Genomic DNA, 23,191 nt, shown 5'->3' on the forward strand with positions numbered 1-23,191 from the left:
GACTCCGCACCCTCTTTGGTCTGTGTTCCGCTGCTCGGTCACTGCACGGGGAAGAAGCTCTTCCTCATCTCTAGGTGGAACTTCCTGTGCGTGTTTCTGCCCGTTGCTCTTGTCCTAGCTCTTGGCACGTCTGAGCAGAGCGTGGCCCACGAACACGAGCCTAGGTGGCCACAAGCCGCTGAGGAGTTAAACCCCACCGGCAGCACTGTCTAACCCCGTGCCGCGCACTGGGCGGGGCCGGGACTCGAACCCGTAACCCTCCGACCCGCAGGGCCCGCGTTGGCCGGGCGGGGGCGCGGCGGCCCCGGCGCCGCCCGGAAGCGGAAGCGCGGCCGCGGTTCCCGCCGCGGTTGCCGAGCGGCGGCCGCTCCGTCCCGTCCCGCCCGCGGCCATGAGCGCGGCCGGGCTCGTGTCCGCGCCGCCCGCAGCCCCGCCGGGGCCGCCCGCCCCCGCCATGGCCCCCGCGCCCGACTACTACGAGGAGGAGGAGCTGGAGAGCGCCGAGGAGGAGGACGGCGAGCGGAGCGCCCGGGCCCGCGACTCCGACGAGGGTGTGTGGGGAGGGGGCGGGGTGGGGGGGGAGGGCAGCGCTCCGCACAGTGTTTGGGGAGGGACTGGGGGCTTCAAGGGTTCGGACGGCGAGAACACCCGGAGGAAACAAGGACCTGGCAGGTTGCAGCGGTTCCCCGCGGAAAAGTAAAGCTGCGAAGCCGCTGGAGAGGTGGAGTTGTGGCTTCGCAGGTGAGCAGGAGGCGGTGGGACACGGGGGAGCGCGGAGCAGGGGCACTGAGTGGCACAGCAGAGTGAAAACAGGACAAATCCAGTGTATGGGTTCTGTTTCCGTGGTGTGAAGGGGGAAGGACGCAGCTAAGGGAGAAGGTGTGGACAGAAGTGTAGCAGTGCAGGAGGATGTGACCGTACAAAAACAAGGCAGCAGGGGAGAAGAGGAAATTAGGTAAACCCCAGAGTAGCCGAGAGTGCAGAGGGCATAAAATGACGGACAAGGGGGATGTAGAAGGACTCTTGGGCAGTGGCTGTTTCTGGCAGCAGAGCCTCCCTTCCCCTCTGGTTATAGATGGGATGACATTGAAGATGCGGAGGGAGACAGGGTCGGTGAGGCTCACCCAACAGAGGATGGAAGTCCTTCGTGGTGGCCCAGAAATTAAAGTACATTTCTTGTGGTTAAAAAACTACTTGGTTTATCTGTGGTGCTTTAAATTTTATGTTAAGTTTAAGCTTTTTGTAGTTTAATAAAGATCTGAGAAAGGTTTGATTTAAGGGGCTGGGCTCCCCTGCCATGTGTAGGGAATTAGCTGTGGTTAGGTTTCTCAGCTGTACCCTGTAAAATCTGGAGGCACTTGCCCCTCTTTGGAAAGGTAATGGATTCTTGGCTCCCCATGTGTTACAAATAGAAGCCTGAAAAGCCTTAGCAGCAAACTGGGAATCCCACGGTGATGTACTTTATTTGCAGTTTATACTGCCTGTTTATAAAATGCAGCTATCTTATGGCAGTGCTGGTATTTGGATGCTGAGGTACTAAGTGAATATAGGTGAGAAGTTCAGATCCCAGCCAGTAACTGCTCTCTCTGGTGAGACCTTTGTGTCAACCTGATCACCACCAGGCGGGTGGAACTCCAGTAACAGGTTTGTGAAATGTCTTTCAGAGTCTTTAGGCTGTTTGTGTCTCACCTGTGTGTGAGTATTAATGTAGAGCCTCTTGTCTTAAATGGGAAGAAATTCCCAAGGTGTCTGAGGTTGAAGTTGTTCGTGTTGTTCTGCACTGTAAAACTCACAGTTGCAGCAACATGAGATGTTTCATTTCCCTCCTGAATTCCTCTCTCAGGTTGTCTTTGATGCTAAATTGCGTGAAGGGTGGGGATTTCTTTTTTTGTTTGCCTGTTTCCTTGTTTTTAATTAATTTGCTACTTAGTTTGTTTTTTTATTTACATACTTTTTAAATTTTAACAAGTTGTTTTTTGCCTTCTTTAGACACTGAGGATGCCAGTGAAACAGACCTGGCAAAGCATGAGGAGGAGGACTTTGTAGAAATGAAAGAACAGTAAGTAACCCATTCCAAATACAAGCAAGGTGATATTCTATTTATTTGTGGGTTTAGGGGTGTTTATTGCCTAAAGTTTAGCAAAGTTTTGGGCCAAGATTGGGAATTTTAAGTGCTTACCCCAGTGGAACAGCTCATGAGTCCATACACTTATTTTTCTGCTCTCCCCAGTGACTTTCTCTGTTCTGTATAAATTCAAGGAATTAGGGGCTGCTGCTGTTTTGGGCAGAGAAATAATTATGAGTTCTGGGAGCAGCTGCAAATAGATCCTGCTGCTGACAGATCCTTCAAATAAATAAAGGCTCTGCTTTAGATAAGCTAAGGAAAAGTAAGATGCCTATCCAAATGCTTTAAACAATTGAATTCTAGTCCTGAACTAGAAACTGACTTTTGGGAGACCTGAAATAGTCTGTCCTTAGTGTGTAGGAGCATTTGCAGTATTTTGAGTTCTTGCTTACTGGCAGAGACGTGTTTTTATACAGGTCAGGAAGAGAAATTCAGCTTTGCAGCAACACCAGGAATAGACTTTAGTGGTTTTTTAAAATAATGTGGGGAGCTAATACACAGCTAATAAAACTTGACATAGTGCAAGAATGATTCTGCTACAAAGTTTCTGATGTTTGTAGATCTAAAAGTCATTTTAGGTTTCAACAACAACAACAAACAAAAAAAATCCTATTTTATCCCAAATTTTAAACCCATTTTTAAGACAGAATGAGAACCTTTCATGGGAATAAAATTCTTTAAGTTTGTAGTTCATTTGTTTCCTGAAGTTCTGAAAAGTTTTTCATTCTGTGTAAACATGTAACCTCAAGAGGTGGTGGAATAAACTATGTGTGCTTGGTGTTCAAAGTTTCCTGCTCTGTTTGCAGGATGTATCAGGACAAACTGGCATCTCTGAAGAGGCAGTTACAGCAGTTGCAGGAAGGTAAGCTTAGAAGAGTAGCTTTGGGTTTTATTTTCGGCACTTTTCATATGTCATAGAAGAATGGGGGTTCTGAAAGGTGGGGGCAGCACCTTTCACTGCATGTTGGCTCTCAGCTGTGCTGCAGGGTTAAAAATGTCAGCTGCTTCCCATCTTTTCACCATCTTAACTCCACTTGTAGTTAAGCCTCCCTGCTAAAACACTCCTGAAAAGGAGTGTTTTTACAAAAGCAGGGAATGTGCTTTGAGTGGTGTATGACTCCTCGAGGATATTTAATACCTGGGGAGAAAAAATACATTGGGAATCTACAATTTATTTCCACTAGGTACTCTTCAGGAATATCAGAAAAGGATGAAAAAGTTGGACCAGCAGTACAAAGAAAGGATACGAAATGCAGGTAAGTGAAATTTCTCTCTAAGACACTGCAAATAACTTAAATATGTGTTTTGTATAACACCTGAAGTAAAAAAAGAGGTAATTCTATCCTTTAAAGAAAAGAAACTTGCTGGAGCAAAGGGATCTTTGGGTACGTTGTAGGGTTTTCTCAGAGTCCACCAAACATGACAGGATCTACCTTGATTATTTTCTTCCCTTGATCAGCCTTGTTTGCTGACTGATGAACAGTTTTAGTCTTCATTTCTGTGAAGCAGCACAAGTAAAAAGATGAGTCCATTTTTATCTAACCCACAGTGTCCCCCTTTGGTTTGTTGTTTTGTGGCCCTCGCGGAAGCCTTTGGCTGCCCTGTCTCCCTCAGTTTGCAGGAGTGGGGAGTTAGGAGCACATGCTTTCCCCAAGGTCTGTGTGTGAGCAATGAACACAGAGCATTTGCTGCTGCAACTCTTGTTCTGCCTGGCTGTGACATGGAATGGGCTGCCTGGACGTTGTGTGCTGCTCTGTTTCAAGGAGCAAAGTTAATTTCTAAAATGCTCAGTGCTTGTCCTTCTGGGTGTTTTTACTGTGTTGCTGCAGAGGAATGGCTTGGAAAGATCCAGCTGCTTGCCTTCTTCTCTCTTTCTTCTTCCCTTTCCAGTAGTTTCTTACCTTGGATATTGAAGCAGGGCCTTTTATAGAAGGCATTATGTGGATATAGGAAATACAGGTGCTCCTCCTGTAGCAAAAGCAAGCAGTTCTGTGTTTCTGAAAGTGCCTGGGAAAGGTAAAGGGTTTGTTTGAGGAACTGAAGTGGTTTGAACAACTTCTTGTTAACAGGAACCTGTCTCCTGAGATGAATTTCACTAATGATTTAGGTTGGAAAAGACCTCCAGAAAGACCTTTCATATGCACTAGAGCTGCATCCTGATATGCCCAGGCTGTTTTGATAGAATTAAGCCCCAGTGCAAACTGGTATTTCTGGCTTGCCACGAGCAGTGCTGCAGCAGCAGAGTTCTTCCACAGGAGGGCAGGTGGTGATCACTTGGAATTTTATGAGTAAAAATTCCAGCTGCCTTGTACTACAGGAATAAAGGTCTTTTATGCTTGTCCTTGCCATGCTGAGGTTTATTAAACCAACAGTTTCCATTTACCTGCATTTGATTATCTACATAATGCTGCTTTTAGGCTTTGCAAATAGAAAATTTGATTTTTATTGCATCATCCTTATATTTGGTGTATATCTATTACTGTTTAATTTTTTTTTTAATAATGGAGTAGTACAGTATTGCTACTACAGCCTTCTCTGAACTGAACAGTGTGCAATAGTGGAAGCTTTTCAGGGAGGTGACAATCTATAAAAAAACTCTAGTAACAGTGTATTTTTGTGGAACTTTTTTATAGTCACTTTATTGTCAACATAAAGCTGTGAAGTCAGAGTAGAGATTGGATAAGTACATGAATTATTTGCTTCACTGCCTGTCTTGGCTGCAATATTCAATGGCTTAAAATGTTAAGAAAGTAATTTTGTGCAGCTTTGAAGGAAATAAATTAAGTCTTTCTTGTGTTTCAGAACTGTTCCTGCAGCTGGAAGTAAGTACTCTTAATTTTCAGAAATATGCATTAATTAGATGGAAGAGGCATAAACCTTGTTTCATCAGCCAGTATTTGGGCTTGTTTTCCCAGAAGGCTAAAGAAATTTTCTTCCGCTAGCAGGCTTGCTACACTTGAGATGTAGTAGAGCTTACTGCTGGTATTACCTCAAGTAACTTCTGACTTTCTTGTTAAAATAGTTTGATATTGGGCTCTTGTATGTGGCTGTGCATTGGGCTGGTCAAAAAAGGGTGTTAAATGTGATAAGTGCTGTTTATAAATCAGCAGAGCTCTCTGCTAGGAGCTTGATTTGTTATGCAACATTAAAATATCTTTTTACAAATACTTATTTTGCCAATATAATAGCACTAAGTGGTATTTAGATGTTTTTCTGTAGAGTGTGAATATTGACAATCTTTAGAACTTGGGCCAGTTGTGAACTGAAAAGCTGATCAATAAAGCATTTGAAAAGCTGTTGAGATATCATTAACTTGAGTCCTTAATTAATCTTTTTGCTCCTTGGGTTTGCATTAGACAGATCAGGTGGAGAAAAATTACGTGAAGGAAAAGAAAGCAGCAGCAAAGGAGTTTGAAGATAAGAAAATTGAGCTTAAGGAAAACCTGATAGCAGAGTTGGAAGAGAAGAAGAAGATGATTGAGAATGAAAAGCTAACCATGGAATTAACAGGAGGTAAAGAAGATAAGCACCTGTCATTTGTGTTACCCTCTCTGCTCCTGCTTAGAAGAAGAGCTGTGAAGATGTCAGTGCTGGTTTACACAGCTGGTGGGAAATGCCAAGAGGGGCAGAGCATAAATTGATGGTCCTTTAATGGAGAAAGCAGCTCAAAATTCAGTGCATTATTAACAGGTGAACCAAGCAGTGCCAGTGGAGCAGCAGAGGGGATGATGGGCTTGCTTATATGCAGGGAAAGAGGCTGCTTTGGTTCCCTGATGTAGCAATAAAACTATTGAGATATGTCACAGTATTGGCCTAACCAATGATGCCAGCTTGTAAAGCTGTGTCCTTGTCTTCCTGCAGGAGTAGGTGCTTAAGTACCTGCAGAAAGCCAAACAAGAACGGTTGAAACCTGCTGCTTAAAGTCAGAAAACAAAGATTTGTGGGTTACATTTGTGTCCAGGCTCTAGAAAATTTATATTAAATGGATAGATTTTTTTGAGGCAGTTGGTACCCCTGGTGCCTTGCAGTGCTCTGTGGTAATGGACACAGGGGAGCTAAGTCAGGGGTTAATTATTCCTGCAGAATTCTGTTGCTGTGGTGCTGAACCAAGTCTGGCTTGATGTTCTTGGAGAGCAGCTCCCTCACTTCATGGACTGATAGTGTGGTTTTGTTGCTGAGGCCTGTCCATGAGTTACACCCTTCATATATTTCTTGCATAGTATCTACAGGTTTTATGTTAACTAATAATGTAGTTAATACTCAGAAGGTAAAATTAAATCCTGTTTTGGTGTAATAAATGGTGCTCTTGGCTTAATAGAAACTCTTAGGGCTGATGTTGGACTGGAAAGCATCTTGAGTTATGCTGTTTCCCTGGTAAATTCTTTTATTTATTTATGAAATCTGGTCTCATGATCATCCTTGTTCACCCTTGAAAGGAGGAGAGAAGGAATTTGGTGTATTTTGCACATGCAGAGCTGCTTAAGGTATTTGTGTCTAGTGGGAGCCAAAGGGGCTTCCCAGATGGAAGTGCTTCCCAGGGGGTGATTCAGGGGTGCTTATATGATGATGATGAGCCAATAAATCTCAGCACAGAGAAAGGGAGGTGGGATGATGTGTTTGGCATTTATGGTGTGGTCTCTTGGCTTCTTACCAGTTTAACATATCTTGATGAATTAAGGAATGAGTTATGAGAGTTTAGTGGAGTTGTTCAGTAAAGGTTAACTTGTAAGCATTTGGACAAATTAAGTTCAGGTAATTATTTGGTGATGAGACTGATGTTTAAGTTTTTAACAGACTTTCTTCTTTTTCCCCAGTGCATATGCTGCAGTTTACTTCCTGTCAGCTGCTGCTCTGTGTGTTATTAATTAGGCTCATTTCATTAATCATTCTTAGGTAATCTGAATTTAAATATTGTTTGTTTGAAATCACTCCAGCAGACTTGTATCAGTCTTCAATGCAGAAATTTTCTCTAATCTTTTGACAAAGCTGTCTTTCTGCCTTGAAGATGAGAGAGCAATTGATTTGTAGCTGATGTTTTACATGCTATTAATGATCCGAGTTGGGTTGGGAAGGAACTCCATGAGCTTGGCCTTTTAAATCTGTTCCCAAGCAGATAGGGTGAGCATGAAAGGAGCTTGCCTTGAATCCTTGTAGCATCATTGTGCTGCTTATCTGTACCTGGAGCAGCTGTAACCGTGGCATTGCAGCACTGGCACTGAACAGTGACCTGATGGGAGAGAACTTGGATTCACTGTCAGCACTTCATGCTGGAAGCTAGTACACACACACACACACACACACACAGAAAGCCAATTTGCTGAATGAAAGAGGAAAGATTATTTTCCCTGTGCCTTGTATAGAAAGCTGCTGCTGCTTACTCCTTTCTCTCTGGTCTTATCAGCTCTCCAACTTCATTTCTCTCCAGATTCAATGGAAGTAAAGCCTATTATGACGAGGAAACTGAGACGGCGACCAAATGATCCAGTTCCTATCCCAGACAAGAGGAGGAAACCTGCCCCTGATATCCTTTCCTGGAGTCACTGTTGGGTTTGCAGCCCCTGTGCTACCCACACCTTTGTTGTTTTGTACAGAAGGAAAAGGAAATGAAATGCCAGGCTCAGATTTTAACCTGGGATATACTGAAGCATAATTGTCATATATAATGTGTGCTAAAGCAATACCAGCATTTATACAATTCAATACATATATATGTTTGGAGATCCTTTGGTATCCTAATTTAATCCTTACAGTGTCATGAGATAACTTTTTTTGTCAGTGACAATAGTTTGAATTCTACAGGCAATTTATTTCACTAAAGAAAAACTTTAAAATAACACTAGATATGTGTATATATATATGCTGAGATAATTAACTCCATAGATAGTAAATGGCTTTTTACATGAGCCAGAGCTTTTCTCCTTTCAAGATGTGACAAAGCATTTACCAGAAAGATCATATTTGTCATACCAAAATAGTTTTTCCATTTCTGATAAAAGCTTCAGATCTCTAATCCAGAGACGCATAGCAAAAGCAAGGATGCTAGATTTGTTCTTTAAATAAGAAAAAAATGAAGATTCATCTTGTTTTCATGTATCACAAGAGACAGAAAAACATGTCTGTGTAATCCTTAGGATCTGCCTTGCTGCATGTCTCAAAATTAAAATGTTCCTTGGCTTCTGGAAATATGTTTTTAGCTCCTCTCTGATGATAAGCACTTTTTCTATTTGTGTATTAAATTCACCTGGAGAGGAAGGCAAGGATATTTGCTTTGCAGGGGGCTTCTTATTAGATTCTAAACCTGTATGTCTTAGATTAAAAAAACTTATCTGAGCGACTCTCATTTTCTGAAGGCAATATTAAACCTTGAACTTTTGGAGTTCATGCAGGATGGTTATGAGCATCTCCAGTTTCAATTAACCTCTTTCTGGTTGGAGATTCTGTTCACTCTTTCAGGAAAAAAAAAGTCATTTATTGGTGCCCCTATCTCATCCAAAATAAATGAGTTTCACAGTGAACATGACCTGCTAATTGAGCATGATACAGCAACCACACAGTGAAAATCTCTGCTTTTGCTCACTGGGAGAGGATTAAAGTCCATCAAAACCAAAATCCTTGAAATGCAGCCCAGCAATTGTTAACTTTAGTGTAATATTTTGAATACTTTTTACTAAACACTTGTTAAGAAGAAATAAAAGTACAGCAGAGCTCTAATAAGACTGTAATACATTAATTTCTATTTTCAAAGGTTTTGTGTTTACTTTCAGGTGCATTGTAGGCTCTTATTTATCCCCAACTACACAAAGTTTTATTTAACTAGGTTTAGGTGGAATTTAGCTTCATTGTAGAAAACCTGAAGTTGAGTCTGTTGTTTCAGCTCACAGATTCTTCTCCACAGAAATAAAACATGAAAAACATTGAAAATGCTGGTGCTTGATGCTTCCATGAAGTAAATGTCAGCGCACTAAAGGTTTTTCATTGATGGTTGTGTCTGCATAAGTTAAAATGATATAGCACTCTGCTGCTAAGATGGTGGGGATGGACTTGTATTAATTCCTCTGACAAGAAAACCAGCTCAAGTAAGACATTTATTAAAATCCTGGAAGCCTTTTGGCTTCCACTTATTCAAGTGAAATGTCATTGATCTTTAATTTTTAGCCTTGCTTGTCAAGAGCTTATGGAAACCTTAATTCTGGATACCTCAGCTTAATTATTTGTTGACTGATGAGCAAATAATGGAGGACCTAAGAACGCTGAATAAGGTAGGAATTGTAGCTTGACTGTGTTTCTTCATTTTAAAGAGAAGGCAAATGCTTTCTCCTGAAGAGAACAGACCTCTCCTTAATGTTCATTTCTGAGATGTGGGACTATTTCATCCCCGTAGGCTTTCTGAAGTAGCCCAAGAAAAGATTCAGCAAGATGGTATCTCCTCTTTTTTACTGAGGTTTAATTAACCTAATTTGAATGACTGTCATGTAAAAATATTACCTTTTGTGTGAACCAAGGGATGAGCTATGTTAAGGAGATTCTTCCTCATGGCTGAACAGATGTCAGTGTGTTTTTCTGGGAGATCACAGGCTGCCTTGGGTTTAAGCCTTAGTGTGGGGTTTTTATTAATTTTATTAATTTTTTTCTCCCTGCTGTCACAAGATTTCAGCAAGCTGGATGGGGGCAGTGTGCATGTTTGTCGTTTTTCTGGTTTTGATTAACGTATTGTTTTCTTGCTGAACACTTGAAGGCTTATGTAATTTCTTAGAATATAAGCTGCTCACTAAGGCATTTTGAGGATGGTAGTGGAACGCTGGTTTTGTGCCAGCTGTTGAGGTTTCTCTAATGATTGAGCTCCTGTATTTTGTGAACCCTGAGAAATGTTGTATCACATTCAGAAATAGGGTGTTAGATGGGTTTGACTCATTGGAGTGGGTTGTCTGCTCTCAAGTTCAGTTTTTTGGCCTTTTGGATCATTATACTGATTATCTGCACCTTTGGCTGTTCAGAGCACACTGGTTATGTGTTATGCCACTTAACAGAGCATTAAAAATAGAAATATTCAGAGTGTGGAAAGTAAGATATCTGAAGTTATCACTGCAGCTTCTGTGGCTCCTGTCAGATCTCTAACACTGCTTTGCTCTTTTCCCATGTAGCTTAAATCACCCAAGAGACCAGGTGAGTTACAGATGCAGTGGAACTTGTTCTGAGCAGAGAATGGTACTGCAGATATTTGGCTGTGGAGTTGCTGTTCTTTGTGTGGTGCTGATGTTTGTCAGGGATGGGAGGGCGGGGGGGCATGAGCATCTTTGGTGGCTGAAACATTTGGGCATGGGACAATCCAGCTGGGAAAAGAGGGTTTCCATTATATTCAGGTGCATCTGGGCACCTTGTCTGCTTCTCAGCTCCACTGAGGGATTCACCACTTATGGTCTTATGCCTCCATCTCTCTAGATGTGCCCATACACTTTATTTCAAGACAGAGTGGGACTAACTTGCCTCAGTAAATTTAACCATATTTAACTAGTTAACTGTGGATTATAACTAAAACAAAATCAAGGACATAATATCCATCACTTACCCATAAATGTGTTTTCACATAAATGATGTATTTCAGTGAATATTTTAATTCAAGGCAGAGGTCAAGTTACTCATTACAACATATAGTATTTTCCTGATGGATATTTGAGTTTGCAGCTTTCTCTGCTTGCTATTTCTGCACACACAACCTTATTAACTGCAGTTTTGCTGTCAGATGTGCTGCTATGAGATGGGCACGTGCTGGTCTTTAACCAGAGTGTCTCTGCTGTCCCCAGCCTCCCCCTCCTCTCCCGAGCACCTCCCAGCTACACCAGCAGAGTCTCCAGCACAGCGATTTGAAGCTCGGATAGAAGATGGCAAACTCTACTATGACAAGAGATGGTGAGGCCTGGGGAGTTTCTGTTTCCTTCAGTCTGTGTTGTGTGGTGAGGAGGCAGAGGCTGCAGAGAGAAATGGCTTTGATCAAAGAATTGGTGGACAAAATGCTTTTGGGCAGAGGTTTGCTGCTCCCTCCACAAGCTCATCATGGGGCCAGTAAAGCAGAGGGGATGATGGAACATTCACACCCTGCAGGCTTTCAGAGATAACTGGTGGCTCCAATAAAAGGAGACTTGAATCTTTTCCATGGCCCACTGTGGCACTTAGAAGTCAAACCTAATAAGAGGTAGGAGAGGCAGCAGCAGCCACAGTGGGATGTGACTGAAGCTGCCCAGTTTGGACACAGACACTCCATGATATACTGTCAGCAGCACTCCCATTTCTGAGGTGCACATTTGTGCCCAGCATTCCACAAGGTGGCAGAATAAATGTCATCCACCAGCTGCTCAGGATGAAAGATGCTTCTAATAAATCCAAATAACCTTTAAAGATAAAACGCACCTGGGAGAGGCAACTTAAGAATTGCTGATTGAATATATCTCTGTTGAGTTTTATGGCCATACAGCTGTACAAGCCTCACAAAATACAAGGAAAATATTAAATTCTGCAGAGGAAACTTGGATCTTAAACTAAATCCATGAGACTTGCAAACCTGGATAATCAAGGGGGCAATCTTGAACTCCTTGGGCCGAAAACAATATGCTTTCAAAAAAATCATTTGCTTATTTGTAGCCTACTTCAGTGTTCTGGTGGCTCAAAGCAACAAGTGATGAGGCTGTAATTTTATCACAGAAGTAGGTGTGAAGCTGGTTTTTTTTACACAGCAATCCCCTTGGCCAGTTGGTCAGTTTTTCCTTCTGCCTGAAGTTTAATTGAGAGTTCAGTGTACACAGCTCTCATAAGAGCTGCTCCCTCAGTTTAAACATTCATGAAGTGTAAAGCAGATAGGAACTGAACAGGCTACTTACTCCACAGACTCATCAAGGGGTTTTTTTGCTTTCATAATTTTTGTGTATGTAAAGTGACTATTCCCAGGATATATTTGGATTAATAAACTCTTCTTCAGAATTTTGAAGCCTATGGAGTACTTGAAAAGTGTTCATGAGTAAAAAAAGAAAGAAAAAAAAAAACGCATCTGAAGTAATCTGTCAGTAAAGCTCAAAACTTCCCATTAAATTTAAACCTGGAAGAGCTTCAGTGAGCCCAGAACCTCAGCAAAGCATTGGCTCTCTCTGAAGGGTATCTAGCTGTGGCATAAAGCACTTAACAGGTATTTTCACCTTGCTGAATTCACTTGTCATGGGGGTCTTGGTGTCAGGAATTCCAGCTGTTGTCTTTCCTGGCTGCCTTGTTCTTATGCTGTTTTAAGATCAGTATCTTATATTTTTTAAGTTGTAATAATCCTGCTTAGATTTTTTTGATTGATAGTAATAGTACTTGTGCAAAGTAGCTGGTGTTTTAAAAAAATGAAGTAACTGTTGGTAGTGGGAGGGTAGTTCTTCCTAAGGTGCATAAAGAATGCTGGCATGCACAGAAATCCTAAACCTGACAGCCCAGGAATGACTTTCTCTGTTTCCTGATGCAGCCCTGCATGACAATTACCTGAAAACAGGGAATGTTTAATGCCAGTAATGAACCCCCTGAAGTCTTGCAGAGACATTTCACAGCTGTCTCCAGAGTGGAGTGTTTCCGGTGAATGTGGAATTAGACTCAGTTTTTTTAATCCTCAGAGCTCTGTGCTCCCCCAACAAATCCTAAACCACAGTTCAGTGTAAAACAACCATATTTTTGCTCTTAGCTTTGCTGCATACAATAATGCAAAGGGATTTCCTTCAGTCTTCTGATGGAGTTGCAGCTGGAAATCTTGGTGTTTCAAGTAAAATATTTTATAGCAGGAAATGGAATTATTTCTGCTTGCCTCACTTGGTGTGTTTTACCTGCTGCAACAGCAAGAGTTGTTTAGCTCTGCTTTCTTGAAAGCCAGTTTAAACCCCATTGCATTTTTCAACTGAGGTAGTTTCCTCAATCCTATCCCTCTCTGGATATATAAACTTGGCAAAAGGGTGAGACATGACCAGGGAACTGATGCACCATGGTGCTGTGCCTCCAGCTGCCCTGTCTCTGAGTGTGAGACAGCAGAGACAACTCCTCAGTGAAACACTGCTGCCTTGGCTCTTTGCCTTTTCTGGGCACAATTAGCACTAATTTACTGATGGAGAGTTATTCATGATGTGAAATCCAAGGGCTGAATGAAGCCTCTGACACGTGTGTCATCAGCTTTGGAATTCACTGGTAATCAAAAATTGAAAGTGGGGGAAATATTTCCTTGTCTGTGTGGGCACAGCTAACACTTGAGAGCTGTTGTTTGCACTGGTTTCTCCTGCACTCCCGCTGATTGTATCAAGATCAAAACTCTTGCTTAAGTACTCACAGCATGGCATGGTAGGGCACTGCTGGACTGAGATTCTTGTCTCATCTTAGTGAGGCCTGGGGTTTGCAGTAGCTTATTGAATTCCTCTGTATCATTTAATGACATCTGGACTTGCTGAACTGAGATTTTTTTTTTTTGGCTCAGATCATTGTTGCTTTGCATTGCCCTGGAACCCAGTGACATTGTTTCTGTCAAAATGAAGGAGAAAGACACACCTGTGTCCAACCATTGTTTTAAAGGTTGCAGGATTTGGGGATTTTTTTTTATTCCCTCACCCCACCATGGGTAATGAGTCTGTTTGGAAGGCTCAAAGCTGACACTGATTCCAGCTACTGGCAAGCACTGTGAAAATTCTGGGTGCAGCATTTTCCAGTAGGAAGAGATTGTGGAATAAACCCTTGGAAGACTTCCACATGTACAGTATAATCATTGTAGAAATAACTGTAAAGTTCCAATAAATCCCTGTATTTTGCAAATGGCAGTCAGGCTGCAGGGGGTTGCACTGGGTAGCTACTGAAGGAATATCTGTGCAGGGATTCTGCAGCTTGGATTGCCCAGATAAAATCATGATTAGGGGAAAGGTAGAAATACAGTCATGCTTTTATAACTGTAAAGTATTTTGGTGCTTGCTTGATTAAGATGATTTACTTCCAAATCACCTGTTCCAGTGTAATTAGTTCTGCCTGTGGAGCAGAATGAGGCAGAATGAACAGAAAGTGGGGGTTTGGGGCTGGCACACTGCAGCACTTGGAGAAATGTGGGCTGTGAAAGAAGGGAGTCCATGGAATCAAAATCAGAGTTATGAATTTCAGTGTCTTTGTTTTATACACAATGCGTTAAGAACAATATGATCTAAAATGGGAGGAAATGGATATGTTTAGTCATGGACTCCTTATGGCAGATATTTACAGCTCATTACAGAGCCAGTTACCCATTAGTTCCCTTTTTGGGTATTTTCACAAAATAGGACAGCATTAGAAATTAGAGGTCTCCTTAAGCAATGCACAGACTGCACTGATTGAGGGGAATTCAGTTGTGGTGGTGGTGCTCTAGTAATTCTGTATTGGGGAACAACTTGAGTACCTGTGATTTGCTCTGTTGTATTTTGTCAGGCCAAATAAGGAATCTGTCCTGAGTCTGAAATGGGAAAGGCTGCCTGGGTGTGTTGTCAGTCACTGTTCCCCTGGGCTGTGGCTGGGGCTCTGCCTCTCCCTCTTGCAGTTGTGCAATCTGTTTTCAGTAACCTTCAGTGCAGAGTTGAATGTGAGTTGGGACCCTCCTGCTTTCAAAATACCATTAATGCAGGGAGTGTGTGTGTGATCAGATCACCCACTATCTTGCAAAAATTGAGAAAGTGGTGTGGAAAGAAAGGCAGACTTCAAATTTACTCTGTTCAGCTTTATCTTTAATGGATTCATGCATTTCCTTTTTTGTTTTTCCTTTTTTTTTTTTTCCCTATTTGCAGGTACCACAAGAGCCAAGCTATTTACCTGGAGTCTAAGGAGAACACGAAGATCAGCTGTGTGATCAGTTCTGTGGGTGCCAACGAGGTTGTGGCTGCTTTTATTTATCAGCAGAGGGGGGAAAGACACGGGTTTAGTAAGGGCTGAAGATAGATACCTGTCTGGTGTTTAAAGAAGCTGAAGCCAAGATAAAACTGACTTGAGAAATCTCTTTTTGAGATGGGAAGAGACTTGCTTTGTTTCTGAAGGATTATCCTGTGTTTTGCAAGCTCCTGCAGCAGTTTGGCAAAGGGAGCACTTTGTTTTTGCAGATTCCAGACACTTCAGGGAAAGAAATAATAGATTTGAGTGCACTTCTCCTCAATCAGCTAATAAAGGAACTTTAATTTGTGGTGGCAGCTAAGGGAAAACACTTTATTTTCCTGAGAATGAGTTGCATGTGGGATCTGTTTGTGTCACAGCTGTTCCCTTGCCGTGGTAGTTTTGGCACTCAGTTGTTCAGATAAAAGCAGTGGTAGTGTGCTTATGGGTGCATTAAAATTTGTTAAAAGTTATTACTGTAATTTAGCAAAACTAATGTATCATTCCATCGTACTGTGGTAGAATATAAAATTGTACATGTTTGTTTCCTACAGTTGTTCAAAGTTTATGGATTTTTGAATTATTTTGGCAAGTAAAACATTCAAAATCCTTGGAAATGTTGCTATTGGGAGATGATTATCAATGAATGTTGGTTTTAATTTCTCTGGAGAAATAATTTAAGTAGAAATCAGGCAAATACTAAATTCATTTTATATTAAGGGGTCCTGTTAATAAAGTCAATTTATAACTAAAATAATAGAGTTAAATGAATTTACTTACCAGGCCTGTAACTAATATATGAAGAAAAAAAAAGTTCAGGGTAAATCACAGGCCAACATAACTTTATAATCCTTTGCATTAGGAAATATTGGACTCCCCTCCTAAAATACTGCAGTAGTAAGGAGTGGATAATTCTTATTCAGTTTATTTATTTAAATATGTTGAAATGCACTAGAAGGATATAATGCAGAGGAAATTGCTCAGACTTGATTTTTAAAGTACAGGTTTTTAGATCTAAACACCTTGAAGGTGATTTCAAAAACTCTCAGGAGTGGCTGCCTTGGTGGCAAGCAATTTGTCTTCTGGCACATGGTGTGAGTCCTTCCATGCAGGTGGTTAAAAGAGAGGCCCTTTTATCTCCAGACACAATTTCTGTGGTACATTGTGGGAAATGCTTCATGGAACAGAATCAGAATAAGCTTTTCATTTGACTAATAGTTACTTGTCTGGGCAAATCTCAGGATAGATAATTTGATGATCTGTGGATCTAGAGAGACTTAGTCTTGATTAGGCAAAGCTCAGTGCCACGGTTCTGTTGTGAGCTGTCGCAGGAGGAACCTGCTTTCCTGATGGTGCTTGAAAGAGTCATTTTTCTCGAGGACTGTTTTGAGCAGGAAGTTAAGGAGGTGAAGTTAGACACCTTATTTCATTTTCTACTCAGGTTGCAAATGCCTCACGTGGGGAGGAAGAGGGGATTAACCTCATTGATCTGTGCCCCCTGAGGTGTTCAGCTCCGACACTAAGACACAGAGTTAATTTGTCTGTGTGCTGCTTGCTGTGAGTTTTCCCTTTTTCTCCTCTAATTCATCTCCCTGCCCCATTCTTTTTGCCCTTCCTCTCCTGCAGATCTGGGTGAGGAAAACCAGCGACAGCACCAAGATGAGGATCTACCTGGGGCAGCTGCAGCGGGGCGTGTTCGTGATCCGCCGGCGCTCGGCCACCTGACTCTGCTCTGCCCTGTCCTGGTTTTTATCAGATCACCAAACTTCTGCCAGGGGCTCACAGGCTGCTCACTCTTCCCAGCAGCAGAGAACAGTCCTGACCTCTGACGAGACACTTTGTGGCTGGCCACATAATCCCCAGTAGTCCTTAAACCTTTAGTGATGCCCAAGCACTGCCCTGGACTATTTCTGGATTTTGCATCAAGCTTCTGTACGCTCTCTTTGTATTTTGGGTGACTGCTTGAGAACACTTGGCATCATCCTCCTTTTCGTTGTTGTTTTGTGGTGCACAGATGGGACTCGTGTGTCAAAAACATCATCATCATGTTTCTGTTGGGAGTCAGACCAGTGGAAGAAGCTTTGCTTGTCAAGACCTGAGGTTATTTGTGCTTTTTTGGCCTTGTTTTCCTGCAAGGCTCAGGATTTTGGGCAAAAGATGAATCCTGCCAGGTTTCAGCTGCAGCTGAGAGATGCCTCCAGAATCTCCAGCTGCACAACATCGGCTGTATTGGATGGACTGTTGAAAGACTGGAGACTTTTTTAGGATGGTGTGAACAGCTCAGAAACTGCTGAAAATACAGTGATTTTAATGTAGCTCACAGTCACACGTGGTTAGTCAGAAGCTTCCATTTCTCTTCACATTAAAAAACCCTTCAATGAACAAGCAGAGTATGTCTGTTTGCTGATATAATTAGCTGGGATAGGTGGACGACTAAATTAAAGGAATAATTATAATTACCTGGATTTTGCAGATAGCAAGGCTGTATGGACTCTGTGTGTGTCTATAACCACTGAGATGTAAAGAGGCAAAAAATCAATTTCACTTTTTCCACTGATGCTCAGAATCACAGGTTATGGTGGGATCCTGCTGACAGGAGATCTGTAGTATCCTCTCAAGGATCCTGGTACAGAGTAGGAAGTGGCCTTGACATGCTGTTAAGCTGGAGCCTTCATTCCCTGAAATGCTCTGCAAAGAGCTCCTCTTGAGGGCTGTTTTAATTGCTGGAGGTAACACTGGGTTTCTACACTTGCCCTCCTGCAGCACAAGTGAAAATGCCCAAATAATGACATTAAGGTGCTCCCTAGGTGTTTAAAGATCTGCCTCTGGCATTCCTTTGTAATTCCCAGTCATTTGCTGATGGCTGGAAGCACTGATGCCATGTGTGACGGCCTTGGCAGGAGCCACATGGTGCCCTGGCAGTGCTGTCACATCTCTGCCTTCTGCACAGAACAACTTAGTGCTCCTTTTGATTACTACTCAAAGAGTTGTAAATTTTGTCTTTCTCAATCTCTGTCACTTTGAGGCATCTTCTGGTTTTGCTGTTGAGCTGCCTTCTTGTTAACATCCATCCAGCCTGCCTTTGGTGTGTGGATAAGTGGAGTCCAGGGAAGGGAGTTGCAGTGGCTGTGCCTGTTCCTTTCCTGCAGTTGGGTGGCAGTCACATCCCAAAAACTGATGCCTGTACGTGGGTCTGGAGTGGAGTGTGATGGCTGAGTTCCTGATGTGGCTGAGACACCTGACTTGATTTTTGCTGAGTTTTGAGGATCTGGAGCTCTGGCAAGGAAGGAGAGGGTGTTTCCCACCCCTTGACAATGTGCCATCTCTGCTGCAGCTTAGGCAGCCAAATGCAGCAGGCTGGATTTTGTCAAGTTAACAGCTTACTTAATATAACGTAACATTCTCTGCACATGTCACAGGTTTTTGATAAGGTGATGATGTATCAGACAGGATTTGTCACTTGAGTCTTTAAATGAACATCGTTCTAATAATAAGTGCTAAGGAAGTAGCAGGATTTATTTCCTGTCTGTATCGCTTCATCAATACATATATTTGTGGGAATAGCTGGTGACTTGTGTTCAGTGTTGGGGAGATACTTTGCCAGCAGCCATCTGCTGCCGTGGTGTTCCCTGTTCTGGGGTGATTTTGGGAGTTAACAGAAGTGTGGCTGGGATGTCAGTGTGTGTGGGACAGGAGAGGGGCTCCATGAACCCATGGTGAATCAGGGCACTGCCTCCTCATGGGAGTTGGCAAACCCTGATCTCAAATTCTTCCACACCAATCTTATGCCTCCAGGAGGGATGTGTGAGGTTGTGAGCTTTGTACAACTTCCTTCTGTCAGAATTCCTTGCCAGTTGCCCCAGTGCCCCTGGGTCAGCCTTTGAACTGCTAATTTCTGTTTTTGGCAGCCCTGAGTAGGGGTTGTACTGCTGTAAATGGCTCAAACTTAACTGCAACTCTGAAGGAATTTTGTTTATAGGCTACTTCATCCTCAGTTTCTTAATGAAATGAAAGTCTGCCTTGCCTCTGTCGATCACCATTAAGAGTAGATGTGTCTCACAGAGTACATGAATATTGTATCCTGGATTTTTTATCCTGGCAGGCTGTTCTGTAATGGCCTGAGCCATTTGTGAGGCTGGAAGTGATAAAGTGCAGTGCCTTGCTGTGCACTCAGGGAAGCAAGTGCATTTTTTTTTCCTAATCCTAAAAGGATGCACAAGTAGTTCTGTGGTGAGGATGAAGCATGTGGAGATCAAGAGTGGAGACATCAGCTGTAGAGCTGAAGATTTCCTGTCACGGGTTGGAAAAATAGAGACAAGTTATTCAAGGAGATGGACAAGGTCTTGCTTGAATTCTAGGAGAAAATTGGCTTTTCTGTCTGTTCTTTGCCTGCTTATCATCAGTCTTGAAGGATCCCAACCCTCTGAACAGAAACAGCTTTGCTGCAGGTATGAAACAATTTAATCCTCATTATGGAACAGCATTCAAAGCAAATTTAGGAAATGGTTTTAACTCGTCGTTACAGTAATTTCAAAGGTGAACCTTCTGCCAAAAATAGACTTTTATTGAGGGTTAAATTGCAGTTGGCTGAGTCATATTAAGCATTTTTTTATTGCCTTGAGAAATGGACTGTGATGTTGATATGTGCAAAATAAAAAAGACATTCCCCCCCACAGCTATTAGATGTTCCAGTGGAAGGAAGCCAGATCAGGGAGCCAACTTCCAGGGGTTTATTGACATCATTCTCAACAGAAAGGTTTCCAAAGGGGCTTTTTCCAAGGACAAATGTTAATACACAAAATTGGCTTTTTTAGTTTATGTGCTCTGCCTGGAACTTTTTAACGAGACAAAGGGATTTAATGACAGAAACCTTAATTGTTTGTCTTGTTTTTTGTAAATTTCTGGGGAACTTAAAGAAAATAAAGCTTAAAAGAGCAAGAAATAGCTTTGTGGATAACTGAGGTTCTTCCTCTTCCAGAAAAAAGGAAAAGCAGCATTTGTGTTCTTGTTCCACAGAAACAAACACTGAAATATTCAGAAATTCTGAATGGGTGTCTAAGGTTTGCTGTTACTATTTTTAGTTTGCCCAATTCTAAAGCTAGGAATTTAATGCACAGTGAAGTATTTTGAAAACAAAAGAATGCACGTTTCTGGTTTTCCATGATTTATTGAAAACCTGTTTTCACTGAAACTTCAAATTTCATACAGTTAAAAAATTCTACTATTGTAATGTGGAAAACCCCTTTAATATTTAACATCAGCTCAAACTTTGGGGATGCCAAAACATCTTTTAATACTTAAGTGCCTATCACTTTACAGGGGAGTAATTCCGGTTCTTTAGATTCCTCCTTTTTAAGCAAGAATGCTTTTCTGTAAAATATTGATTTCAATTTTTGAATAGTCATGAAGAGCAGCTTGGGTTTATGAAACTCCCCCCCCCCCCCCCTAAAATATTTGGGGTTTTTTTTTCCTCTCCAATGTGATGCTAATAAATAAGCTGAAGGGAGAGAGTCGCTTAAAGAAGCCTTGGGACCAACATTAAAATAGCATTTAGGTGACAACAGAAATGCAAAATATTCTCTGTGGTGTATATCTTAACAGGATGGGTGTCTCAACTCCCCTCACATAATTAAAATGCTGAACAGCAGCACAGGAAGAGTTACTTAAGCCTTTGGTTCTAAAATAGCAATGCTCTGAGCAAAGCCAGGCATTTGTGGGGCTTTGGAACCGAGAGCTGTAACCCACGGGAAGCAGCTGCTGATTTATTCCATCAATCTCACATTTGAAAGCTATCAGTTCTCTGGATGCCTCAGGTAGCTTTGTCATTTTTCATTTAGTTCTAATTTGCATCCCCATGTTCTGCCCTGAATCCTGAGATGGGGGAAAAAAGGCAGAATAGTGGTGAAATGTACGTTTTTCATTTCACTTTATTAACGCTCCTTATTTTTATTGAGTTTAGGATTCTTTGGAGGGTGGTCACTGCCTGCAGATCTCTGCAGGTTTAATGGCCAGCCCAGGTCATGAGAGCTACCAAGCTTTAACAAAAAAATAAATACAAATGCAAATCCAGGGGAAAAATTGGTATCTTCAGTCAAGGTTTCTGCTTGGTGGTTTCAATCCTGTTTGGAATTGGTGACTGAAGGTTTTTAAGTCAACAGACTGGTGGCACTGGCTGACATAGGTTTGGAGGACAGGCTCAGGACACATGGATGTCTGCTTCCATCATTAAATAAGGAGGTAAGTCAAGTTTTTTTTGGCTTCTACTTTTTTTTCAGGGTGTTTGATAAACTATTGATTTCTGTCACACAGTTGAAGGCAGCTGCTGATCATGTCAAGTTCCTGTTAACACTGAAAAATTACTCATTCTTGAGAAGAAATAGCCTTTTTCCCATGATCTAAAATTTGGCAACACTGCCTAATGGCCACAGGAATATGTTTTTTCTGATATGATTGGAGAAGAAACATTCCAAACCTCACACATCATGAGGCATCACGTAATGGGGAAGGCTCCGAATTCGGATGATGCTAAATCATGTAAAGCAGTTGCACAAAATGAGTAGAAAGGTAGGAGGCAAAGATTCTGTTGGAAAGGATTTCTGGAGTGGTAAAAATCTCATCCACTGAGATTGGGAATTGCTAAAACAATTGGTTCAAGACTGTCTGGAAAACTGAGACATGAGGGAGAGTCTGACCTGGGACCCAGGGATGCTCAGTCTGTAATTGGATCTCAGCATTAGAATACTGATTAGGTCTCATTTTGGACCAAGCCTGGAGTTTTGCAGTTGAGGAAAGTGAAATAAAACATGGCAGGGTTGTTAGCAGCCCTGCCTCAGCTTCTTGGTCTCATCCTCCCCTGAAAGAATTCAAAAGTATGGATTTGTTTCCTCTTTCATTGAAATAAGAGTTTTGGGAAGAGCTTTGAAAGTCTGGGTGAAATACAGAAATGCAGTGTCTGTCCCCTGAGGATGGATAAACCCTCCTCTGTTCCAAGGAAGGGACAATTGGTGGCAGTCCACTGAGTGGCTCTGCCACAGCAGGGCTTTGCCCCTGGAGGATTTCATCCATCTGAGTAGACACAGGTGCTTGCCTGCCATGTCCAGGTGCTGTGAAGGGGAGTATTTAGCAGATATTTTGGGCTGCAAAGCTGCAGTTTTGGTGCTCTCATACCTGGGCTGCCTGGGCAAGGAAGGTGGGGTGTGGAAGGCAGATCTGGACTGTCCTTGGAAGGAATCATGGAATCACGGAATGGTTTGGGTTGGAAGGGACCTTAAAGATCATCTTCCACCCCCTGCCATGGGCAGGGACACCTTCCACTATACCAGGCTGCTCCAAGCACCATCCAGCCTGGCCTTGGACACTGCCAGGGATGCAGGGGCAGCCACAGCTTCCCTGGAAATCTGTGCCAGGGCCTCAGCAGCGCAGTGAGGAGTCTCTGGAGCAGTGAGCAGAGCTGAGCACCTCTCAGTGCTAATCTGGCTTTCTCAGAGAAGTCTGAAGGTTTTGTTTGCTCTGAAATCCCATGAGGGCCAAAGGGAACATGAGGGATGCAGTTGGATGTGCTGGGCTGGCTCGTGCCAGCCTCTGCTACCCCAGTGCTGATTCCCTGGCGGGGATCTCACCCTCGTGCCTTGTAATGGATGTGAACAGCCTCAAACACTGGCTGTGGCCTTCCTGAGGCCCGCAGTGCCTCTTTATCTTGTCACCCAAGCAAAGGTATCAATAACCCACACAGCCTCCAAACAGAGGGGTTTCTCCCCATCCATCCTGCCTGGCAGGTGCTCCATCTCGATTATGCCTCAGCTCTGCTCTATCTGTCATGCTCCTGGCCTGAATGACAGAGCAGGAAGGTGCTGGTGGTAGGAGCATTTCCTGCCTGCCTAATGGGGATGTAATTAATGGATGCAGCCAGCCAGCCGAGCAGAGGCATGAGGCCTCTCCTTCAGCCACCCAACCGTGCCGTGTTACACACCCTGCTCGATGGTGGTGCTGCATATTCACTTAAATTCTGAGGTATTGCTACATTTAATTAATGTGTGATAGGAACCTTTCCACTGCCTCTGCAGCATTTTATTGCCAAGTACCTGGCTGGATGGATGTGGTGTCTCAGATGAAGGGGAACGTGCTGCAGGGCCAGGCAGGCTCTGGGTATGCAGCTCGTCACTGGGGTGATGCCTGTGACCCGGGAGG

At 42.7% G+C, this 23,191-nt stretch overlaps 1 protein-coding gene across 1 annotated transcript; it reads left to right on the forward strand.

The window, feature by feature from the left end:
- Positions 1–341: 341 nt before the first annotated feature.
- On the forward strand, positions 342–18,522 carry SUDS3 (SDS3 homolog, SIN3A corepressor complex component). The gene is made up of 12 exons (XM_068208946.1): positions 342–551; positions 1,990–2,059; positions 2,932–2,987; positions 3,310–3,381; positions 4,928–4,947; positions 5,482–5,638; positions 7,551–7,646; positions 9,323–9,384; positions 10,267–10,288; positions 10,927–11,032; positions 14,926–15,010; positions 16,631–18,522. Exons 1-12 carry the CDS (start codon positions 392–394, stop codon positions 16,727–16,729), a joined length of 1,005 nt encoding a protein of 334 aa, XP_068065047.1. The 5' UTR covers positions 342–391; the 3' UTR covers positions 16,730–18,522.
- The last annotated feature ends 4,669 nt before the right edge of the window (positions 18,523–23,191 follow it).

The sequence above is a fragment of the Anomalospiza imberbis genome, chromosome 18 (genome assembly GCF_031753505.1).
Source record: "Anomalospiza imberbis isolate Cuckoo-Finch-1a 21T00152 chromosome 18, ASM3175350v1, whole genome shotgun sequence".
NCBI classification, from domain to species: Eukaryota; Metazoa; Chordata; class Aves; order Passeriformes; family Viduidae; genus Anomalospiza; species Anomalospiza imberbis.